Genomic DNA, 24805 nt, shown 5'->3' with positions numbered 1-24805 from the left:
TTTAACACAACATATTAAAATTATTAAATAAAACACTAAAACATACATCGATTTGATTTTTTCTTTAAGTGAATGAACCTTAAAGTAAAAGCTAACACACTTCCAAATACTCACAAGGAATTAAAAGAATTGAAACTTTGGGGAAAGTTTTAGGGAGCTAATTGATACAAAACTAAGGTTTAGGGAAGAAATTGAAAAGCCTCCCAAACCTTAGGGGGGGAAATTAAATGGATGTGAAAGCCTGAATTTGAGACTAGTATTTCATGCCTATACAAGCCTCATATGGCCTGTCAAAGGTAGGCAAGTACTTTAGACACTGAACCATTTCTTACATCACGCTACTTGTGTTAAAGCCCAAAAAAGGGAAAGAACATAATTTCCCTTGAAGAAACTGCTGGATTCCCTTCACTCTCCTGGCAATGCTAACAAGATTTCCTTTATCAGTATTAATATCACTCTCATTAACACTCAGGTACCTTGCGTGTGTGTGTGTGTTTGTTTGTTGAGACTTACTGGTGTTCTCGTTAAGGCTTCGAAGAATTTACGATGAGAAACGAAGTACTGGTTTTGCCATGTCTCTTGTTGCTGCATTGTTATGTAGGTATGTTTTCTTCCTTGTTTTTATAGTTTTTGCCCTGGTTTTGCTTGTTTCTGGTTAGTTCTTGTTATGGGTTTGGCTTGTTGGGCTACTGTTGAATTTCATCATGGCTTCCATGGTGTAGGTTGGAGTAGTAGCTAGTGTTCTCTTTCTTTGGTATTAACTTGATAAAAATGTACTGTTTTAGTATAATTTTCCTCTTTTTTGGCTGGTGGCCCGGTTAGCTTCAAGATTTCTTTCTCTAGAGCCTGATTACCAGAATGCTTAGAGGATGGCAATGGTGTCTGTCCACATTTTGACTGTTTATCCAAGCAATGTCCCTAGCTAACTCTCTGTGTTTTTGCCTTTTGGTTTTTCTAGATTTCCCATGTCCCAAGCCCGTATAAGCATTTTTAATCTAGTTTTATGTGTTTCAAGATACCACCTACCAAGGAAACACACTTTCTTGAGAACCACAGGGGAGACATCAGACATAAAAGAGTGTGCAGAAACACTTTGCTTCCTATGCGTGTCTTAGTTGATGCTGTAGGAACCTCTTTGCGAGGCTGCTTATGGTACAAGAACAATTAATAAGTAAAAGAGCATATTACAGCAGCTTTGTTTCCTTTTTCTTCCCCTCCCCCCCCTCTCTGTTGGTCCTGTGGTTAAGGAGACATGCTCATTTCTTTGATGTTTTAGGTTTGGATTTCAGGGTCGACGTTTAGAAGAATTTATTAAATTTTTATGAACGTTAGAGATTGATGTGAAGAATTTGTACTGTGTGTCTTAGATCTGATTCCCTTCAGGATTATTGATAGAAATCTTGAATTGCATCATTGATGTTTCTGTGATCATCCCTTTTTAATTATTTCTTTGTCCCTTTGATTTTCTCTGTCAAAACATTCAGTCCTGACAATGGAGACTATAACGCAAGAGAAAGCAGAGGCTGCTATTCCAGTGACAACATTGTCACCTCCAGAAGGAAACACAACTTTTCTTGCTGGAACCTCATGGTGTGTAGCCCTTCCAGGTGTCTCTCAAATTGATTTACAGAACGCGTTAGACTGGGCCTGTGGTCTAGGCATGGCAGATTGTAATCCAATCCAACGGGGTGGAGCGTGCTTCGATCCTGACACACTTGTGTCTCATGCCTCCTATGCTTTCAACAACTATTACCAACAAAATGGGAACTCTGATATAGCTTGCAATTTTGGAGGAACTGCTACTCTAACCAACATTGATCCCAGTAAGAAAACACATTCTCTCTTCTTTTACTGTTCTAATTTTCTGCTACTCTTGCTTCTCATGATGTAGAGATGAGTAGGATTAAAACTCGATTCCTGTAGGAACTACAGATTTATGCATGAAATATATATCAGTTTTGTGGGATTACATAACTCAATTCAACATGAAATATCCTGTTGGAACTACAGAATTCAATTCAATTCCCGTTGGAACTACAGATTTACTATGATATCAAACACACATTTACTCGTATTTTTTGTGGGATTCGGATGCGAGTGAGAAAGCAATACACGAAGGATATGTTCTTCTATCCATACCACTAATCAACCTCATTTTATTGTGCAGGTCATGGAAAATGTAACTTTGCTTCACCTGGGTATGTTCTTCTATTTTTCTTTCTAAATAGGATATACATGTTCTTGAGTTCTTCTTTCACACACTTTGTTTTCTTTTCTTCTTTAAAAGAAAAAAGAAGAGTGTGAAATGGAACATATGTACCAAGACAAGGAATCAAACATCAACATTCTAATGTCAAACACCTTTTTGGAGGGTTTTTGCAGATCTGTCGGGTCGTCAGCACCTTCTTCACTCAAGTGCAAAACAAGCTTTATATGGGTGAAGTTTGCTGGGATTTTGCTGCTTTTGTACTTGAGAAGATAATTATTGGTCGGTCAAGCTGTGAATGAAGTGGATAGTCAATATTGACTATGTCCTTTTACCAAACTTTATGTTATGGGAAGCCATAAGATTATTGTATTCTCTGTATTTTGCTAAGATTAGTACTTTGTAATTGGGTTTACAAAGATATTATTCGTATCTTTGCTCATGGGTTAGGAATCTAATTTTGTTCATGCCATCAAATCTTTCCTTTTTGTCTCCCCAATGTCTATGTGCTTGCTTCTTCTTTTTTCTTTCTTTCTTTCAAACTTGCCTAAATTCCATGGGACACTAGTGCTAATTAAGTAGGATGATAATAGCATTAATTACTCAACAAGTAAAGAATTTAAATATTAGGATGATAATAAAACTTAAATATTTATACTTTGTTCATCGAGCTTTGAATATTCATATCGGTATTCTTTGACTATTTTATTTGCAATGCTTTTGTTTTTTACCTGTTTTCATATGCTTCAAATAAAAACATAAAATCCAAAATAATATCTTTTTAGTAAATTTAGTAAATTTTAATTATTTTTTTTATCATTTTTATTTAGAAATAATCATAAAGAGTAAAACAAATACAAAAATATATTAAAAAAATTAAAAATTAAAAACATAATGGGTTGAAATTAGACCAATAATCGAGTATCATGGTAAAAAAAACTAAGTTCGGACCATTTGGGTTATAAATGAAGATTCAGTTGAAGAGAAATTGAAGAAAAAGAACTTAATCTAAATTCTATTTGTCTAAGATTACAAAAACTAAAGAGCCAAATGATAGATTTGAAACACATGGACAAAATAAAAAGTCAATTAGAGATTTTTTTGTGTATTCATTTTACTTGTTATTATTATTTTTAATGGAATATTAAAAGTAGTATTTTACAAAGTTAAAATTAAAAATCACATATTCATTTAAGTTAATTTAGTTTGTTTTCATCTCGATATAACTCCATATATCAGAATTAAACAATTTTGTGAACGAAATAGAAAAAATGTGGATTTTAATTTTTATTTAAAATGATTTTTTGTTAATTTATTATTTAAAAGTAGCTTTTAAGATTTGATTTGTTTTTAATAGATGGGGATTATTATATATATATATATATATACACACACACACTACACACACACCAGATGGAAAACATTCCCTTAATTGTATTAGGGTCTTGAACTCATAGAAATCCAATGAAATACTTAGCCTGTGTAAATACAGTCCATTTATATATATATATATATATATATATATATATATATATATATATATATATATATATATATATATATAAGTTGCAACCAGCCTAGCTAGCTTGGGCTTTGGATGGGACATAGGCTGCACCCTATCTGGGAAAGCTTAGGCTTGGAAGCTGGGGTTTAGTAAGCCTATGGAACAAATGGACTGTATTTACACAGCCCAAGTATTTCATTGGATTTCTATTTGTTCAAGACCCTAATACAATTAAGGGTATGTTTTCCATCTGGTGTGTGTGTAGTGTGTGTGTATATATATATATATTTTGTAAATGGAAGATAAAATTAAAACAACACATAAAACATAGAAAATTTGACAAGAAAAGAAAAAGTTACAGGAATGGATTTTTAAATTTGCAGTTATATTTACTTTCAAAGAATAAAACTGGTATTTATATATGCTGTTTTTTTTTTTCTCATTCAATTTTCTATGATAATATTTGTTTGTGCAGTTAGATCATGTTTTTTAAAATTTCTAAAGATTTTTTAGTTTTTAAATTATATTTTTAATGTTTTAAAATTATTTTAATATGTTGATATTAAAAATTTTAAAAAAATAATAATTTTTTTTTTTAATATAATTTTTTTTTTAAAAAACATTTTAAAAAACCATCTCCAACCATAATTTCAAATAAGTTCTGTATTTATATTTTCGGTACTTCACAAGTCAAATTTGAAGCAGAAACAGATAAAAACACTTCACAAATCACTTCAAATCCACGACCATTTAACACACAAATACATGGTTACATATAACGTATAGATTATGCATAAAACATGAGGCAAATTATTTGGAAACTAAGCGGTGCTACGGAATGGAGCTATCGCTGGTGGAGTTGGAATGTCTTCAGACCCTTCAAGCATCAAGATCACATTCTTGATACAAGGACGTGAAGCTGGATCATGTTGAACGCACAGCAGTCCAATCTTCACCATTCTTTCCAGTGACTCGAATTCTATAACTTCATCCTTCACAAGCTTATCCACCTGTCCAGCTGCAAAGCATTGATATGCCCAACCGGGAAGATTCATTTCATCTGGTGTTGAGACGTCCACTTTTATACTGCTTCTGCAACAGATGATCTCCAGAAGAACAACTCCGAAGCTGTAGATATCAGCTTTTACCGACATCAAGGCGTTATTCTGCCATTCAGGTGCCATGTGCCCTCGACTCTGTGAGAGGGCCATCGAGCTTCTTATTTCATCTGGATATAATAGCTTCGATAATCCGAAATCGGAGATTTTGGCCATCCAAGAATCATCCATGAGAATGTTTTGAGGGGTTATATTGCAATGGATGATGCAGGCTTGACACTCTTCATGTAGATAGAGTATTCCTCGAGCTATATCTAGAGCAATCCTCACTCTTTCTTTCCAAATTGGGCGCCTCTCAGACTGGAATAAAAGATCGGCAAGGGTGCCGTTTCTCAAGTACTCGTAGACGAGAACCCTCCGAGAGCCCTCCACACAAAAACCAAGCAACCGAACCAAGTTTCTGTGATAAGTTTGTCCAATCACAGTGATTTCTGCTCGGAACTTTTTTTCCCCTTCATCTAAAACTTTCTCAAGTCTCTTAACAGCAACAGTTCTGTCACCCTCAGGTATTGTCCCTCTGTAAACTGCACCAATAGAACCCCTGCCCAGCTCTTCCATGAAACCACCTGTAGCTTTCTCAAGCTCACTATAAGAAAATGACCGCAGAGTAAACTCTCCAGCCAAGCTTATGATTCCTGACAGCTTTTCGTAAAGATAAGCTCGATCCCTGTACACGCAGAAAGTAGAGATTGCAATGACAAAACACAAGAAAGTAACAGAGCCGAATGCTATAGCAAGAAACACAAGTAAACTTTTCTTGCTTTCTATGATGATTGTCGGGCTCATTGGAGGTGCAGCATGAGATGCTGCTTTCACTTTGAAGAAGGCTATAGATGATATGTTTATATCTTTTAAACCATATCGAATTGGTGCAGTATACTTTTCACACCTCTCATTCATATATAGAGCAACATCACAAAGACAATCTTTCAGGCAAGACAAACGACAAGTTTCCTTCTTCACATGTAGGACAGAATAAGGATATCGCTCGAACAATATATTCTCTACGGCTTTGACATCGTAAATTTTCCCTTCTTTGGTGCCTCTGCAAAAACTTTCGGTGACATTCTTGTAGCATCCACTGAATTTCTCACTGGGGTCATTGAAAGCAAATCCAGGATAACAGGAACAGTCAGCATTAGTGCCCATGCCAGAGCAATAACTGTTTAAATCACAGAAGCCATGAACATTGCATTGATTATTCAAAGCAGACCACTCAATATGCACACTCCAGCTAGTTTTGTTCTCTAAGCAGTGTGAATACAACCTGAAAATCCCATCAGCATCAAGCGTCGCACGAAAGATTGTAGTTTTGTTGTTACAGGGATAAGAACTTCTTGCCAACAAGACTGGTTTTTTAGAGACCGTAACCATGGACAGAAATCCCTGGTGATTAAGATAGAGAGTACTCAAGTAACTCCACCCCTGGTTGTCTCCAGTAGTATGACTGGCCCAGTAAGTATCAACATCTTGACGAGCGCTGTTTGTAGGGTAGGCGACAAGGTTTCCATCTCCCTGCATCTTGAGGAGAAACCTTCCACTGGAGTGATTTGAGCTCGACACACTTGAAACCAATTTATCAGAATAAGTAAGATTCTGACCTACTAATATGGTGTCGGTTGGGTACTCATCAAAGCTTTGCCAAATAACAGAAGAACCATTGTAAAGCACGAAATTACCAGAATCGAGCATTGAAGCTGAAGCTGCGACTTCTGAAACATCAGCAATAAGATTTTCATTGCCCTGCTCAGTCCGAAGAAGGAGCTTACCCTCTTCTGATAAGTGAATGGTAGCATTGATGGAGACTGGTTCATCATCTCGATTTGCAGTCCAGACGACCGTGTTATTAGGTTGACCCATCATCCATATTCCTACAGCAAATCCATTTCCCTGTGAATAGAAGCCAAACGCAAAATGGCCTGAAGGGGAGAGCCATGAATGCATGTTAGAGATGGGAGATAACTGAGAACCCAAGTGTATTTCACCAATTTGGTTCGTTTGAGTTCTTGCTTCCACAAAGAGTATCGATAACATTAGAAGCAGAAGCCCTGATACCAAAGCCATGGTGACAGGAGTGTGGTGTAAAGAGCCAAACAGATACAGAAAAGCTAGCTATTGTTGAGACTATACTGGCTAAATGTTAATGTGATGAAAATTCTAGCAAACTTCAAAACTAAAACCGTGTGAAATGAAAGATTTGTTCACTATTGGTACGTCTGCAACTTTTCTTATAGTGGCCTAGTGTGGTCCACAAAAGTCTACCAAACGTGTTAGACCAGTTGGCTGAGAGAAGTCATCATCTTCCTTGAATTGCAACCCTCCAAGTCAAGATAATAAAGCTTGAATTGCAGTTTTATCATAGTAAATATTATCCCAATAAATTTCTCAAGAAATTTCATCAGTTGTACTAGTATTTATATAGTAAAATTCTTATATGCCATCAATATTTTGTATAGGACTGAGATTTATAGTTTACGTTAATTTTATTTCTTAACATTATTAATAGGGCATTTAGCATTTGGAAATATATAATGTTTTTATAAAATTTCAGCAATACATCGCTTTCTTTTACTTATCGTAATTTTCAATTTCCTTTATAGTTTTTTATTTTTCAAAATGAATATATTGCTTTACTTTTTTTTTTTTTTTTTTAACTTACAGTTTATAGATTCCTTAGCATTACACACCTTCATCTCTTAATCTCTTAAACCAAGTTAAGAAATTCATTTGATTTGTGAGGCTATTAGAGATTAAATTTCCAAGCTTAGTTTCTCCTCGTAGGAAAAAAGAAAGAAATAACAAGTAACATATTGATCATCCATCAATCCATCAACAACAACATGCTGTAATGTTGTATAGGAGTGGCCATTAATAATTATTCACGCCAGTTGACATATTGAATTTGGAGAAGACAGAAACATGTTCTTTACACCACTGCTTCCATAACTTCTCCTCCCATGAAAAACAACGAATGATTTTTTTGTTAGAACTACTACAACAGTAGGATACAGAACTTTATTAGTTTTCCTGCCCACAAACTTATGCCGAAGCTGAAGTTGGATGTGGAGGAACAGATACATCGGTAATTCCTTCTAACATCAACACAACAGACTTCATAGAAGGACGGATACCTGGTTCATCTTGAATGCACCACATGCCCACCATAACCATTTTCTCAAAATTCTGCAAGTCTACATCTTCGCCAAGATCTAGCTTGTCCAATTCTCTTGCAACCATAAGCTCGTATGCCCAATTAGAAAGTATAACTTCCTCTGGTCTTGATACATTAGTTTCTATATTTCTCCTGCGGAAAACAATTTCCAAGAGCATAACTCCGTAACTGTAAACATCTGCCTTCACTGATATTGGAGTGTTCTTGTGCCATTCAGGAGCCAAGTAACCTCGTGTCCCTCTGACTATTGTGAAGGTTCTTGTTTGGTCAGGCACTAGCAATTTTGCTAGCCCAAAATCAGAGATCTTAGCATTCCAAAAATCATCCATTAGAATGTTTTGAGGCTTTATATCGCAATGGATGATTGGTGCCTCACACTCTTCATGTAGATATAGGATCCCTCTAGCAATATCCAAAGCAATCTTCACCCTGTGACTCCAATTTGGAATTCTTTCAGTTCGGAAGAGAAGATCTGCAAGGGAACCGTTGCTCATGTATTCATAAACTAGTAGCCTCTGGGAGTCCTCAGTACAGTAACCAAGTAGCCGAACCAAGTTTTTATGATGAGTTTTTCCAATTGAACGCATCTCTGTGAGGAACTCTCTTTCACCTTCACTGACCAACTTCTCTAGCCTCTTCACTGCAATTACTTTTTTACCTTTGTATAATGTCCCTTTGTAAACTGTTCCAAAAGATCCTTTTCCCAACTCTTCCCTGAAACCCTTGGTTGCATTTTTAAGCTCACGATATGAAAATGCTCTCAGGGAGAGCTCATGGGCCAAGCCAAGATTTCCGCTTCCCAACCGCATTCTGGCCTCAACAACTCTTGACTTAGAGATGAGAAAAACAGAAACTGCAATGGCAATTGAAGAGCATGTGATGAATGCTACGCTCATAAAACAAATGAGAGTCACTGTCTTCTTGCTTGTCTTATGGACCACTGGAGGCTTCATTGCAGATCCGACGCTCTTCAAACCCACCTTTAAGAAAACCTTTGATGAGTACTGATCATCATCTTCATATCTCCTAGCATATTTCACTGGGAACTTCATTTTCTTGCAGTGCCCATATTCGTACAGCGCACCAGCACAGTTACAGTCCTGCAAACAGGACTTTCTGCAATCTTCTTCTGATGACGTGTAGTTTACAAAATAAGGAATGTCATAACAAGTCATTTTCTCCATATCAATAATGTTATACGAGGATGTTTCCTCTGCAACTTTGCACAACTCTTCAGTGTAGTTCCTCTCACACCCATTATATCTCTGGTCGGGATGGACAGGAACAGTGCCAGGAAGACAGCGGCAGTCAGGTTGATCATCGATCATGGTGCAGTAGCTGTTGAGACCGCAGAAAGTCTTCACTTCGCATTGACTCTTTGGTACATAATTTTTAAGATATGTAGTGTAGGCACCATTTCTGTCGAAGTTATGAGAATACAATTTAAAAATTCCATTGTTCTCCAATGTTGCCCGGTAGATAATTGAGCTGCTTGCCGATTGTGAATCAGGGTAAAGCACATATCTCATGACTATGCCCGAGGTTTTGTTAAGGATTAGCAGTTCTCCTGAAGTATAATTTAAATATAGATGGGCACCAGAGGACCCAGAAGTGTACATTTCTGCTCTCCAATAAGCATCTGCTGAAGTATCTGGAGTGTCTACGGGATACAAAACAAGATTCCCATCACTTTGCATTTTAAGACGAAACCTTCCTGTTGAAAAATCGGTTGTAGATGCACTGGAAAGCAGTTCACCCCCTGCATATAGATTCTGGCCTCCTAATATTGTATCTGTAGGAAAGTTGAAACTCTCCCAAATGACATCAGAATGTTCATTGTAGAGCACTAGATTTCCAGAATCAAACATGCGAGCGTTTGAAGCTGACTTCTCTATCTTAGCAATGAGTTTCTCTTCACCGGCCTCATTGTTGGCATGATAAGTTCTTAAAAGAAGCTTACCGTTTACGGTCAACTCCAACGTAGCATTTGACGGCACAGGAGGGTCATCTCGGTATGCTGTCCAGGTGATTATATCAGCTGGCTTACACACCAACCAAATTCCCACTATAAAGCCACTGCCCTGTGGGTAGAACCCAAAGGCAAATGTGCCAGAAGGGGAGCGCCATGAAGTTGGTTCGACGTTGGTGAAGATTGAAGAACCTAAACTTATCAAGTTTGAGTGGTTCTGCTGGGAAGTTACAGGTTTGTAAATACAAATTACAAACAAAACGAAAGCTGCATAAGCAAAAGCCATTAGATAGAAGTATGGAAGATAGATGATCTTGTTGTCCTTGTAACTTCTCACAAGTCTCGAATGACTATAAAGTAAAACAAGGAAATGCTAAAGCTAGGGCTCCACCATTGCTTCTTCTTAGGGGCACCGACTATTAATCTAAGATGATCACTGAAACTTGGCCCCATCAGTGGTAGACTTGATTTTTCTATAAATAGAGTTATTTAATTTGTAATTTAAAAAGTATTTTGGAAGCAAAATATTCAGTAATAAAATTTTGAATAAAAAATTTTATACGTTGATCTTATTTGATAAAATTTGTATTATTTATGCTTGTTGTAGTTTTCTTGTACTGTTTCCATCCATTTCACTCTTGAATCAGTCATGTTTATGGTAATAAATGTTTTTTCTCCACCAATATTTGTTGTAAATGGGTTTCTAGGTATATTGTTCAGACTTTGGTATAGGTGCCGATGCCTGCCTGCCTCACACAAAATCTCCAAGCACAAGAAGATGGAGATCCAACCACGAAGTCTCCAAAAATTGGATACAAGTATAGATGATCCTAGAACCACAGGTTCATGAGATTTACCAAACAATTATCATTGACTTAAAACCTAATTTAGAAATTGTACTTATCATACAACCATCCTTCACATCTCTTTCATGCAAATGGCACTAAGAAATTGTCTGCAAATGAAAGCATTGGATAAAAAAAAGACAGTTTGCAATATTTCCTACCTTTCAATTACAGGAAAGGATTAAATCGATGACTTGCTCATCTTACATTAGCTAACCATTTTCTTTCTAGTTCCATCATTGTTTGTTTTGCATTTAAAAGCGATTGAGTGCATTTAGTTTGAAAAAATCAAAATCAAATTAATGGATTTTTAGAGCTTTTTGATGGTTTTTATATACTTATATAAAAAATTATTTTAATATATTTTACAGTACTAGATGCATACTAAATATGTGTTTGAAAGTGTAGCTATGATTGTTTTTCAAAATGATTTTTATTTAGAAATATATCAAAATAATATTATTTTATTTTTTAAAAATTATTTTAAAAATAGTAAAAAATATATTAATTTAAAAAAAAATTCTAAAATTTTAAGAATCGCAAATTTAATCATGTTCCCATCAGTGTTCCTATCAGGACATTTCCACGTTGTATACCAGTAAAAATAGACAGTCCCAGAACGTTTCTGGTTGCTTATAACAAGAATTTTTTTTCTTGAAAGACATAATGTAAGGAGAGGTTGCACACATGACTTTAATTATTACAGAAAGATTGGCGGCACAAAAAGGACAAGGATAATTGTATTGAGAAAGACTGATTGAAAGAGGTTGAGAAAATTGTCTCTGCTCCCTATTTCCTCCGTTAATGGTATAACAGAAAATTGACTTGTGTTGAAGCAAACAACACGGCTTATTGACAAAATCAAATACCTGTCCCTTTCTGAAATGTATGGTCTCAAAAAAAAGTCTTTTATATAGTTGCTTTTCCAGTATTGTTTGATTAACAATAGTGTTTGATGGCTCTGTGCCTTGCATGCAGGGGCGGAGACAAAGGAAGGCTGGGGCCCCTGCAAAGAAAAAAATTTTCAAGCTCCCTTTGAGTTAATTCTTAGTATTTTTATAGGATACTGTGCAAATCACAGCATTTTAACCCCTTTTAATTTTAATTTTTGGTTCCGCCCTGCTTGCATGCATGTAGGCCCGTGCCAGTAACTCAAGCCTCATGAGAGATGTAATTAGAGAACATACATATCACTATATCAGCAGGGTAGTTCCTGCTAAGAGGAAGCCACTGAGAGCTCTTACAAGGTTTTACTTGCAAATTTCTTAACCAGTAAAACAGCATGAGAAGACAAGGGATGCATGAAACTTTGTTTCCCTTTTTCTGGTTAAGTTGAAGATAGCCAAATAGCTACATGGCCATGGAATTTTAACATCTCAAGTTTAATAGATTTTTTAAATTTCATAGTGATATATATATTTTTAAATTAACGTGGATGTTCGTGCCAGTTTGCGCATGCCAAGGTTATTGATGATGAGAAACTCAATGCCAGAATTTATCAAATATACGGGAACTCAATGCCCTATAACTCATCTCAAAGCATACTGCAACAAAATGGCTGAGGTGGTTGATGATGAGAAACTGCTGATTCATTTCTTTCAAGACAGTCTAAGTAATGGTGCCCTCACTTGGTATATACGGTTAGACAATACCAAGGTTAAAAAATGGAAGGATTTAGTTGATGCCTTCATGAGGCAATATAAGTTCAATATAGATGTGGGCCCTGATCGGTTAAGCTTGCAAGCTATGGAGAAAGATAACAAAGAGTCCATAAGAGAATACGCCCGAAGATGGAGTGAGGTAGCTGCACAAGTTAACCCTCCCGTGTTGGAAAAAGAAATGATCAGTTTATTTTCCAACACCTTTAAAGCTCCATACTTTGAATACTTGGTTAGAAGCTCTGCACAACATTTTACTGACCTGGTTTTTATAGCTGAGAGGATTGAACAAGCCATTGGGTTAGGTAAAATTGATGATCCGTCTGAAAAAGAACAGTTTCACTGAAAAGGGAAAGGACACTGAAAGGGGTTGCCAAGACACTTACTGTTCTTACAAATGACTTCAACTAACTGTTGAAAAGATGCCCTTGTCGAGGTGAACGAATGATTGAAAGATTCCAGAAATTCTAATCAATGATCGCTAAATGTTTAGCCCCTTTATATGTTATCATGCCAGTATTCATAGCCCAAGATGTTGTCATAAGTTCTTCCTTGTTGAACTTATTTTCTAAAGTTTCAATGACAATAATGAGTTTGTCATTCAATCGTGTTTACGATTAGCATTATTCATTTTTTTTCTGAGAGAGTTTTCTTATAAAGATTCACAAACACATCTTTGAAGCCTTGTGCGATCTCATAGACGCAATTCATCTCTTTTACCAAAAATCAGTTTCTCTATTAGAGTTTTGAAAAAATTGATCTGGCATTTTGATTTCAAAAAATAATTTGATGTTTATTCAAAAACAATATTTTTGACATTCTACTTGTAGAATGACAAGTAAATCAAGCAACTCCATCATTGAGGTGACTAAATTATAAAAAAAAAAATTGTGAAAAAAAAGAGAATAAACACCCTTACCCCATTACTCTTGAATCATGTGTTTTTAAAAGTATGAATAATGGTATGTAGTGAACTTGTTGCTCATAACTCATGAAATGCATCTTTGCAAAGAATAAACCATCACATTATACGAGGTCAAAGTTTATTGATCATAGTTGCTTGCGCTTGAAATGAGAAAAGACCATCTTTGTTATTCCTTTCACGTTCTAAAATAAGTGCATCCCTTGCAAACCCTTTTTGAGCCTGAATAATTTTTCTTTCATAAAAAATCCCGACTAAGATCACACCCTATACTGGGGCAAATGAAATTTCAATGATCAAGAAGGATGATAAAGCCATGAGAAAGCCAAAAGGCAAAAGAGCCCAAGAAACTCAAATGCTAGAGATCATGCCCACATCACAAAAAAAGGGGGCAAGTGAAATTTCAATTATCAAGAAAGAGGATAAAGCCGTGAGAAAGCCAAAAGGCAAAAGAGCCCAAGAAACTCCAATACTAGGGGGCATGCCCAAATCACAAGAAAAAGTGATAACCAAGATAAAATGAGTATGCTCTAGCGAAGCAATAAAAAAGAAGAAAAGGGGGCAAATCAAAGAAAAGCGGTAAAGGAAAATATGAATGACATCAAAAGTCAAACTATTGATCGTGATCTTCAGTCTTTGAAACCCTGAAACACTCTTTGAGCCTTATGAATCCTTTTCTTTCATAGCCAAAAACCAAAGCCTACGTTACGTGCCTGTAGAAGTCCTTTCTAATCAAGCAAGCAAGCAATCTAGAACAATAAACAATGCTCTCAAAATGCAAAGAATACTTTTTCATAAGATTCATGACATCAAGAATAAACTACTCATTATTATTCATGCTGATAAAAATAAATGTTCAAAAAGAGACAAGTTTTTCTCATACAAAACCTCGAGGTTTTTCTCGAGCCCTTCACTTCGAAACAAAAGGTCATCTCATGATATATTTTAACCAAAGACCTCATTACCAAACACAAGAGCAAATAATCTCTTTTCCTAGAAAAAAAATAACCAAGGAGTTGCAAGATTTCAAAAGCAAATTGTTATTTGACTCACATCGAAATAATTTTTGTTTTCAAAATGCAAGATCAAGATTTCAAGATTCATTCTAGACCCATATTCCTCTACCAAACTGAAAATGAGAGAAATGAGAGAATGACCTCTTAAAACCTTTATTTATCTAAGTCGCTGACAGAAGCACACTTAGGGGCAATAACCAATACAAGAGGGCAACATTGTGTTTAGAAGGAAAAATTCTAGAAAAGGAGATGGTAATTTCCTTCAACCAGACAAGGGGGCATTTTGGTTTACAAAAGACAGCTCGATCCTTTCAGCAAGTGATACCGAATGTTTATGGCAGTGAGACGAGGGGTAATGAATAATCCTCTCAAATTATTTGACGAATCAGAAGATCTCTAGCAAGCAAGTGGGTCACGATGGGCACCATAAATGCTGAGTTGTGCAAACAAATTTGGAAATAGACTTACATGGGCCAACTCGAGTGGGCAAGAAAGCTAAACGACAAAGAATGACTCAAATCAGATAGCAAGATCTCACCAACCAAGCAACGAGAAGATTAAGAAGAAATGGGGGCCTATATTTCAAATCAGGTAACGATGCATGCATATCATTTAAACTTTGAGACATTGGACAATGAGTTTTGCAAATTTTATTAGAGAAAATTCTAATGGAATCCATCAAGCAGAAGGCCAACTTGAAATGACGAACATTGAAATTGCTTTTGAAAAATTTTCACTTTTGAGAATTTTTTTCAACCCGGGCAGGCCACCCATGAGAATTAGATCACCTGAAAAATCCCTGTATTTTTCCACCACCTTTCAGTTTCGACCATCAAAGGTAGTGCATTTTCTATCCTACCTCCATTCGAGCGCGCCTTCGAGCCCTCGTCTTACATTCGAGCGCGCCTTCGAGCGCGCCTTCGAGCCCTCGTCTTACATTCGAGCGCGCCTTTGAGCCCTCGTCTTATTTATTTTCGAGCGCGCCTTCGAGCCCTCGACCATCAAAGGTAGTGCATTTTCTATCCTACCTCCATTTGAGCGCGCCTTCGAGCCCTCGTCTTATCCATTCGAGCGCGCCTTCGAGCCCTCGTCTTATCCATTCGAGCCCGCCTTCGAGCCCTCGTCTTACATTCGAGCGCGCCTTTGAGCCCTCGTCTTATTTATTTTTGAGCGCGCCTTCGAGCCCTCGACCATCAAAGGTAGTGCATTTTCTATCCTACCTCCATTCGAGCGTGCCTTCGAGCCCTCGTCTTATCCATTCGAGCGCGCCTTCGAGCCCTCGACCATCAAAGGTAGTGCATTTTCTATCCTACCTCAATTCGAGCGCGCCTTCGAGCCCTCGTCTTATCCATTCGAGCGCGCCTTCGAGCCCTCGTCTTACATTCGAGCGCGCCTTTGAGCCCTCGTCTTATTTATTTTTGAGCGCGCCTTCGAGCCCTCGACCATCAAAGGTAGTGCATTTTCTATCCTACCTCCATTCGAGCGCGCCTTCGAGCCCTCGTCTTATCCATTCGAGCGCGCCTTCGAGCCCTCGACCATCAAAGGTAGTGCATTTTCTATCCTACCTCCATTCGAGCGCGCCTTCGAGCCCTCGTCTTATCCATTCGAGCGCGCCTTCGAGCCCTCGTCTTACATTCGAGCGCGCCTTCGAGCCCTCGTCTTATCCATTCGAGCACGCCTTCGAGCCCTCGTCTTATATTCGAGCGCGCCTTCGAGCCCTCGTCTTATTAAAAAAAAAATCTTTGTATTTTTCCACTGGGTAGGTAACCCATTACAATATACCATAACAAAAAAAAACAAAAAAATGAGTTGTCTCCTAAATGACTTGTTTCTTGATTTCTACATCTCTTTGTAAAGATTATGCGTCAATCTACTGTTTTCAAGACTAAAAAAAAAGCAAAAAATAAAAGTTCTTTCCGTATCTACTTTTCTTTATAAATTTACTACACAAAGCTAAAAGAAAATGAATTTTCTTTTATCTTTGCATAGTAAATATTATAAAGAGGGGGCAACTGTCATAACCCAATTTTTGAACAAATAAAAAAATTAAAATGGGGTTAAAACAACAAATTTTGAAGTTTACGGATAAAAAATATCAGATTTGAGAATAATTGATCAGAAATTGAAGAATTAATAAGTTTGGAAATTTATTTAAAATTTGGATTAGTTTAATTAATGAAATTATAAGAATTAATAAGTTTGCGGACTTAATTAAACTTTGTTTAAATTAATTAAATAAATTCAGGGACTTAATTGAAATTTATCCAAAAAGGGCAAAATTGAAAGAATTAATTAAGGATCAAATTGAAAAATCCAAGGACTTAATTGAAAATAATCCAGGAATTAAGGACTGTTTTGTAAAGTTTAATTTTTATTTTTTGCTTAAGGGTCCAATTGCCAAATTTCTAAAGTTCAGGGATCAAAATGACAATATCCACTGCTGCTTGAAACGTCGTCGTTGCTGGTAGAATTCCTTGCTGCCAAAACGCTGCCGTTGCTGGTGGAACAACCGTGTGATCTTCTTCATCCCGATTCAACAGGATACCTGAAAATCTGCAACAGATTCAATCGTGGACCGCGTCCCTTGCCCACGATCTCGTTCGTGGAAGAGACAGTCCTGCAAAGGCAGGACTGATTAGGGGCAAGCTGTGGGTCTCTATAAAAGAAAGACCGAAGACCAGAACCAGAGGAGGGGGGAAGGACACCAGGGGAACGCAGGCAAAACACAAGGAGAGAAACCCAGAAAAATAACATAAACAGAGACAAAAAAAAAACCCAGAAACAGGGCAAGAAGAAACCCAGAAAAACAAAGCAAGAAACCCAAAAAAAACAGAGAAAACAGAACACAATCAAAAAAAGAAAATACAGGGAAGAACAGCAACATCAACCCCGATTCCGTCCCTGCAAGAAACCAGTTTTCATCCAAAAAATACATCGCCAGAAAAGGAGAGAAAAGGCAGAGGATCACGGATTAACTCTGTTTTTCATCTCTGCAGGATCCCAATCGATCACCAAACCATTGGCATTTGACAGAAAGCAGTCGAACTCCACCAGCGCTGTAGCCTTCTTCACAGTCGTCTGAAACAGGTGTGCCTTTTCCATTTTTTCTCTGTTCTTCGGTGTCTAATTAATTGTTTAAAGTTTGAACAGTGCGAAGGTAATTTAATTACCTTCGCACTGTTGAATGCACGCGTGATTTGTTTCACGCGTGCATCCTGTTTTTAGCCGGGTCACTGGCTTGGGCCAGTGACCCGGGCCAGGCTGGCTGGGTTCAGCCCAGCCCCTGTGGGGCTGAGCTGAGCCCAGCCACTTGCTGGGCTGGGTTCAGCCCAGCCCCTGTGGGGCTGAGCTGAGCCCAGCCACTTGCTGGGCTGGGTTTAGCCCGGCCCAGCCCAAAACTAAAAAATAAAAAAATATAAACATGTAAAAAAATATATATAAAAAATTGTGTAGGTAAAAAATATATACATAAATGAATTTATTGTTTTATTTATTTATTTATTCATTGACAAAAAAAAACACATAAAGTAAATAGAATAAATTTATTTAAGTATATTCACCGACGCCAGAGTCGGGAATAAAAAAATACTAAGGTAAATTTATTTTATTTTATTTTTGTTTCACATGCTTAAAAATAATTTGATAAAGCAATGAATCGATTTTATTTTTTTTATTCACATAAGATAAAATAGGATAAATTTATTTAGTATATTCACCGACGCCAGAGTCGGGAATAATAAAAATACTAATGTAAGTTTATTTTATTTTATTTTTTAAAAAATTGATTTCTATTTGTTTATTCACTGACGCCAGAGTCAGGAATATAATAAAAAAAAACATTTGATTTAAATTTATTTTTTTTAGCTACGTCATATTTATCAACGCCAGAGTTGGAAATATTCGTAGTTAATATTCACTGGTGCCAGAGTCAGGAATATTGTAAGAAAATTTTCATAGCATAAAAAAAAATAAACATTTTGCAATTTAAGACGAAACTAGCAATGCAGCCTGCCTTAGGCAGGACGTTTAAGGGGTGATAATATCTTCCCTTTTACGTAACCAGTCCCGAACCATAGAATCTCTGTTGACCAGTTAGGGTTCCTAGTGACCATAATACTAGGTGGCGACTCCTTAAACAAAGAATATCCACATTAAAGAACAGGATGCCAGAAATCCGTTCTTTCCAAAGATTTTAAAATTTTTAAGGCCGTCGCGATGTCGGGTGCGACATTAACGATTGTGTAAGTCTTTAGTGACTCTGAGGTTTGTGAGACTCGAACTGGTGATCTCTTAGGAGCAATTGCAGAACTTAATCAGTTAGAGCAATATTTCTCAAGATTTTTATAGTGATATTTTAATTTATTTTATAGTAGATGTGTATGTTATAATAATATGCTTATCGGTTGGTTTTTTACTGGGAAATTAACTCTCATAGTTTACTTCTTATTACACTTTGACTTCACGGTTTTAGAAATTACTGTTTATATCTTGTATCAATACAATGAAAAAACAAAAATCTAATTCTTTTCTCCAATGCAATAACACAAAATATCATAAAAATAAAAATTAATCTTATGTGTAATGATGCTGATTTTACATTGCAGGTTGTAAATTAATCATTCTTATTTAAAAAAAAATTCTAAAAAACCACTAATCATGTTAACTTGAGTATTTTCATCATTTTTTTAATTGATTTTTTTTTTTAATTTTATCTGTTAACATTGTGTTGATAGTAGGCTAGTTATATATGAGCTAAAAGATATATCTAATCTGCCCTCCTATTACCGAGAATTGGGGTAAGGATTCCAATAAAAATCCTTCCATTTCATTTGTAACTGTGAATTCAATTCAATATTGAATAAAGAAATTCAATCAAGAAAAAGAACGAAGAGTTCGAATTCAAAAAAATGTTCGGGTCGAAATATGGTTTTCAAATTAAGTTCCGAATTGGTGGATGCTGCCAAAGGGAGTGGCGATGCCATACACAAAAAGAAAGAGACTCATAGAATGGCAGAGGCAAATAAAGCTTTTGCACATTTTCGTTAATCCATGAACATGATCTATATCTATATCTATATCTATATAGACACATAGACTCATGGAGCTATACATCTCGATCAGAACAGAATTAATAGAAAAAACAAGAATTGAAATTGATTTCGTTCAAATAACAAATATTATAAATTATGGTTTATATCTCATCTTATATCTTATAATGTTCTTATAATGCTTTATTTTATAAGACTTCAGGTGCTAATGAAACTATTTTAGTGAAATTTAACCGTCTCAATTCCCGAGCGATTGCACCAAAAATTTGAGTTCCTTTTGAATTTCTTTCTTGATCAATTACAACTGCAGCGTTGTCATCATATCGTAATTAAATTTCATGATCTGTTTATATTTGCTTTTTTATAAAGTTATTCTTAATTATCTCATGATTCAAATAATGGATTTAATGAGTTAAACCTAGTTAACTCAAGTAATTTTATTTTTTTTAATTGATTTTTGAGTTTTGATTCCATCTTTCAATATGAATTGCATTAGAGATTGAGTTTTTAAATTTTCTCAACTTACTTGCAATTTTTTATGAGGTTATCATAACTTGACAGCACTTCCAATAAACTTAGTGCATTTACTTAATTAACATCTTCCATTAGAAATAGAATCAGCAATTCATTTCCTCCTTGTTTGCTCAATGGAAAGACAATGTCAACCTCCTTACAATCTATCTTGAGAAATTGGGAGATGATATGCAAAGCACTCTTTGCTGTGATGGTGACCTGACTTGCAAGTTGAATCTTTAGCAGGGCCTGCATGCAATCGTTCAAATATTGAGAAAGACTGATTGAAAGAGGTTGAGAAAATTGTCTCTGTTCCCTATTTCCTCCGTTAATGGTATAACAGAAAATTGACTTGTGTTGAAGCAAACAACACGGCTTATTGACAAAATCAAATACCTGTGCCTTTCTGAAATGTATGGTCTAAAAAAAAAGTCTTTTATATAGTTCCTTTTCCAGTAATGTTTGATTAACAATAGTGTTTGATGGCTCTGTGCCTTGCATGCAGGGGCGGAGACAAAGGAAGGCGGGGGCCCCTGCAAAGAAAATCTTTTTCCAGCTCCCTTTAGTTCATTCTTAGTATTTTTATAGGATACTGTACAAATTGTCTGCAAATGAAAGCATTGGATAAAAAAAGACACAGTTTGCAATATTTCCTACCTTTCAATTACATGAAAGAATTAAAGGATGACTTGCTCATCTTACATTAGCTAACCATTTTCTTTCTAGTTCCATCATTGTTTGTTTTGCATTTAAAAGCGATTGAGTACATTTAGCTTGAAAAAATCAAAATCAAATTAATGGATTTTTAGAGCTTTTTGATGGTTTTTATGTACTGATATAAAAAAATTATTTTAATATATTTTCAAGTAAAAAAATATTTTTTAAAAACACGTTAGATCACAATACTAGATGCATGTTGAATGTGTGTTTAGGAGTGTACTTGTTATTGTTTTTCAAAATACTTTTCACTCAGAAATACATTAAAATAATGTTATTTTATTTTTTAAAAATAAACAGCCCCGTAACCCTTCTTGGTTGCTTATAACAAGAGTCTTTATTGAGCAAGACTGATTGAAAGAGGTTCAGAAAATTGTCTCTGTTCCCTATTTCCTCCGTTAATGGTATAACAGAAAATTGACTTGTGTTAAAGCAAACAACACGGCTTATTGACAAAATCAAATACCTGTCCCTTTCTGAGATGTAGGGTCTCAAAAAAAAAAAAAGTCTTTTATATAGTTGCTTTTCCAGTAATGTTTGATTAACAAAAGTGTTTGATGACTCTGTGCCTTGCATGCATGTAGGCCCGTGCCAGTAACTCAAGCCTCATGAGAGATGTAATTATAGAACATACATATCAGCAGGGTAGTTCCTGCTAAGAGGAAGCCACTAAGAGCTCTTAAAAGGTTTTCTTGCAAATTTCTTAATCAGTAAAACAGCATGAGAAGATAAGGGATGCATGGAACTTTGTTTCCCTTTTTCTGGTTAAGTTGAAGATAGCCAAATAACTACATGGCCCATGGAGTTTTAACATCTCAAGTTTAATAGATTTTTTAAATTTCATAGTGATATACATTTTTTAAAATTAACGTGAATGTCCGGGTCAGTTTGCGCGCACCTTGACTAATCTTACAGGTCTTAAAGTTAACAACTATGTAAGTCTTTAGCGGCTCTGAGGTTTGTGAGACTCGAACTGGTGACCTCTTAGGAGCAATTCTAAGACTTAATCAGTTGAGCAATATTTCTCATGATTTTCATAGTGATATTTTAATTTATTTTATATTGGATGTGTATGTTAGAATAATATGCTTATCGGTTGGTTTTTTACTGGGAAATTAACTCTCATAGTTTACTTCTGATTACACTTTGACTTCACGGTTTTAGAAATTATTGTTTATATCTTGTATCAATACAATGAAAAAACAAAAATCTAATTCTTTTCTCCAAAGCAATAACACAAAATATCATAAAAATAAAAATTAATCTTATTTGTAATGATGCTGATTTTACATTGCAGGTTGTAAATTAATCATTCTTATTTTAAAAAAAATTCTAAAAAAACATTAATCATGTTAACTTGAGTATTTTCATCATTTTTTAATTGTTTTTTTTTTAATTTTATCTGTTAACATTGTGTTGATAGTAGGCTAGTTATATATGAGCTAAAAGATATATCTAATCTGCCCTCCTATTACTGAGAATTGGGGCAAGGATTCCAATAAAAATCCTTCCGTTTCATTTGTAACTGTGAATTCAATTCAATATTGAATAAAGAAATTCAATCAAGAAAAAGAATGAAGAGTTCGAATTCAAAAAAACATCCGGGTCGAAATATAGTTTTCAAATTAAGTTCCGAATTAGTGGATGCTGCCAAAAGAAGTGACTATGCTATACGCAAAAAGGAAGATACTCATAGAATGGAAGAGGCAAATAGAGCTTTTGCACATTGTCGTTAATCCATGAACATGATCTATATCTATATCTATATCTATATAGACACATAGACTCATGGAGGCATACATCTCGATTGAAAAAGAATTAATAGAAAAAAAAAAAGAATTGGAATTGATTTTGTTCAAATATCAAATATTATAAATTATGGTTTATATTTCATCTTATATCTTATAATGTTCTTATAATGCTTTATTTTTATAAGACTTCAGGTGCTAATGAAACTATTTTAGTGAAATTTAACTGTCTCAATTCCCGAGCGATTGCACCAAAAAATTTGAGTTCTCTTTGGATTTCCTTCTTGATCAATTACAACTGCAGCGTTGTCATTATATCATAATTAAATTTCATGATCTGTTTATATTTTTTTATATAAAGTTATTTTTAATTATCTCATGATTCAAATAATGGATTTAATGAGTTAAACCTAGTTAACTCGAGGAATTTTATTTTTTTTTAATTGATTTTTGAGTTTTGATTCCATCTTTCAATATAAATTTCATTAGAGATTGAGTTTTTAAATTTTCTCAACTTACTTGCAATTTTTTTATGAGGTTATCATAGTCACTTCCAATAAACTTAGTGCATTTACTTAACATCTTCCATTAGAAATAGAATCAGCAATTCATTTCCTCCTTGTTTGCTCAATGCAAAGACAATGTCAACCTCCTTACAATCTATCATGAGAAATTGGGAGATGATATGCAAAGCACTCTTTGCTGTGATGGTGACCTGACTTGCAAGTTGAATCTTTAGCAGGGCCTGTATGCAATCGTTCAAATCTTTACATCCTGTGTGCCAAACAAGTTGGAAAAGCACAAGACGAGCGTCTTGCATTATAGATTTTTGGTTCATGTTCTGAAATAAAAGGATCGATTGTCCCAAAACAAAAAGAAAAGGAAATGACGTGCAGAAAAGGAAATGACTATTGGTACAACCCAGCATGCCGTAAACTCCCACAATTCATGCTACAGCTAAGGAAAGAGACGTTGAAGGAAGATTGGTGTATCAATGGCAACAACCCAACATGCTATGGTAGTTCAACCAGCTAAGAAAATTTCAACGAATTGATTAAACAAATCTTGGATTCAAAACAAGGAAAGAGCGTATCCTAGCAGAGCTAGCATATCTTGGAATATTAATATAGCCTTAATCTTATTACCATTCCTGGAAACCTTGGACTCATCCTGGCAGAGCATATCATGGAGATTTCATACATTTATCTTTTCTTATTTGTGTTTAAATAGAGGATGTGGTCCTTAGTATTCAACATTGCAAAGAAACAAAAAAAAAAAACAATAATTATCCAATTTGCTCATCCCATTCTTCCTCATGTTCTTCCTTTTTTCCTTCTATGACTACAGTATAGCTTTACAGTCTGGAGAGACTTCTCATTGAAACTAGTTGAAAAGAATATTAACAAGTTTATTTCTTAGAATAAAAAGAGAAAAACAATAACGTTTTAAGTGAATTCTTTTACATATTTAATTTGAACCAGTGTAAAATATTCTTAATAAATATAAATGTGTTTTGTTATAGAAAGAGAAATCTATTTGTACAATAATTTTGAATTACTTTGTTTCCTTACGGGATGAAAGATAAAAATGTATTTATGTTTTTCCCAACCAAAATTATTAAATATTACATAATTTCAATCTACACTTTTACTTTTGGATATAGGCCATTGACCTTGCTTGAGTTAATTTTCCGGATTCAAAGTCGAAAACATAAAAGAAAAAAACCATAAGATATTAAAAATAAGAATTGAGGGAGTAAATTTAATCATTTATGTGTGACAACATGTAATATAAGAATTAGACAATTTTATTATCAGAATAAAAAAATATGGAAGTATGGAAGATAGATGATCTTGTTGTCCTTGTTACTTCCCACAAGTCTCGAATGACTATAAAGTAAAACAAGGAAATGATAAAGCTAGGGCTCCACCATTGCTTCTTCTTAGGGGCACCGACTAAATCTAAGATATCACTGAAACTTGGCCCCATCAGTGGTAGAATTGTTTTTACTATAAATAGAGTTATTTAATTTGTAATTTAAAAAGTATTTTGAAAGCAAATTATTCAGCAATAAAATTTTGAATAAAGGATTTTATACGTTGATCTTATTTGATAAAATTTGTATTATTTATGCTTGTTGTAGTTTTCTTGTACTGTTTCCATCCATTTCACTCTTGAATCAGTCATGTTTATAGTAATAAATGTTTTTTCTCCACCAATATTTTTTGTAAATGGGTTTCTAGATATATTGTTCAGACTCTGGTATAGGTGCCTATGCATGCCTCCTCACACAAAATCTCCAAGCACAAGAAGATGGAGATCCAACCACGAAGTCTCCAAAAATTGGATACAAGTATAGATGATCCTAG

At 35.1% G+C, this 24805-nt stretch overlaps 3 protein-coding genes across 3 annotated transcripts; 1 reads left to right on the top strand and 2 right to left on the bottom strand.

The window, feature by feature from the left end:
- Positions 1-221: 221 nt before the first annotated feature.
- LOC118037882 (major pollen allergen Ole e 10) lies at positions 222-2683 on the top strand. The gene is made up of 4 exons (XM_035044035.2): positions 222-601; positions 1485-1823; positions 2168-2198; positions 2383-2683. The coding sequence occupies exons 1-4, from the start codon at positions 547-549 to the stop codon at positions 2480-2482; spliced, it is 525 nt and encodes a 174-aa protein (XP_034899926.1). The 5' UTR covers positions 222-546; the 3' UTR covers positions 2483-2683.
- A 1776-nt stretch (positions 2684-4459) lies between these two features.
- LOC118037885 (G-type lectin S-receptor-like serine/threonine-protein kinase LECRK3) lies at positions 4460-7044 on the bottom strand. Its single transcript, XM_035044039.2, has one exon. It carries the CDS (start codon positions 6890-6892, stop codon positions 4532-4534), a length of 2361 nt encoding a protein of 786 aa, XP_034899930.1. The 5' UTR covers positions 6893-7044; the 3' UTR covers positions 4460-4531.
- Positions 7045-7674: 630 nt separating this feature from the next.
- LOC118037881 (G-type lectin S-receptor-like serine/threonine-protein kinase LECRK1) lies at positions 7675-10425 on the bottom strand. Its single transcript, XM_035044033.2, has one exon. The coding sequence runs from the start codon at positions 10253-10255 to the stop codon at positions 7868-7870; it is 2388 nt and encodes a 795-aa protein (XP_034899924.1). The 5' UTR covers positions 10256-10425; the 3' UTR covers positions 7675-7867.
- Between the last annotated feature and the right edge of the window lie 14380 nt (positions 10426-24805).

This window comes from Populus alba, chromosome 19 (genome assembly GCF_005239225.2).
Source record: "Populus alba chromosome 19, ASM523922v2, whole genome shotgun sequence".
Lineage (NCBI taxonomy): Eukaryota > Viridiplantae > Streptophyta > Magnoliopsida > Malpighiales > Salicaceae > Populus > Populus alba.
Note: the sequence above shows the minus strand (reverse complement) of the source record. Positions and strands in the feature narration are given on the sequence as shown.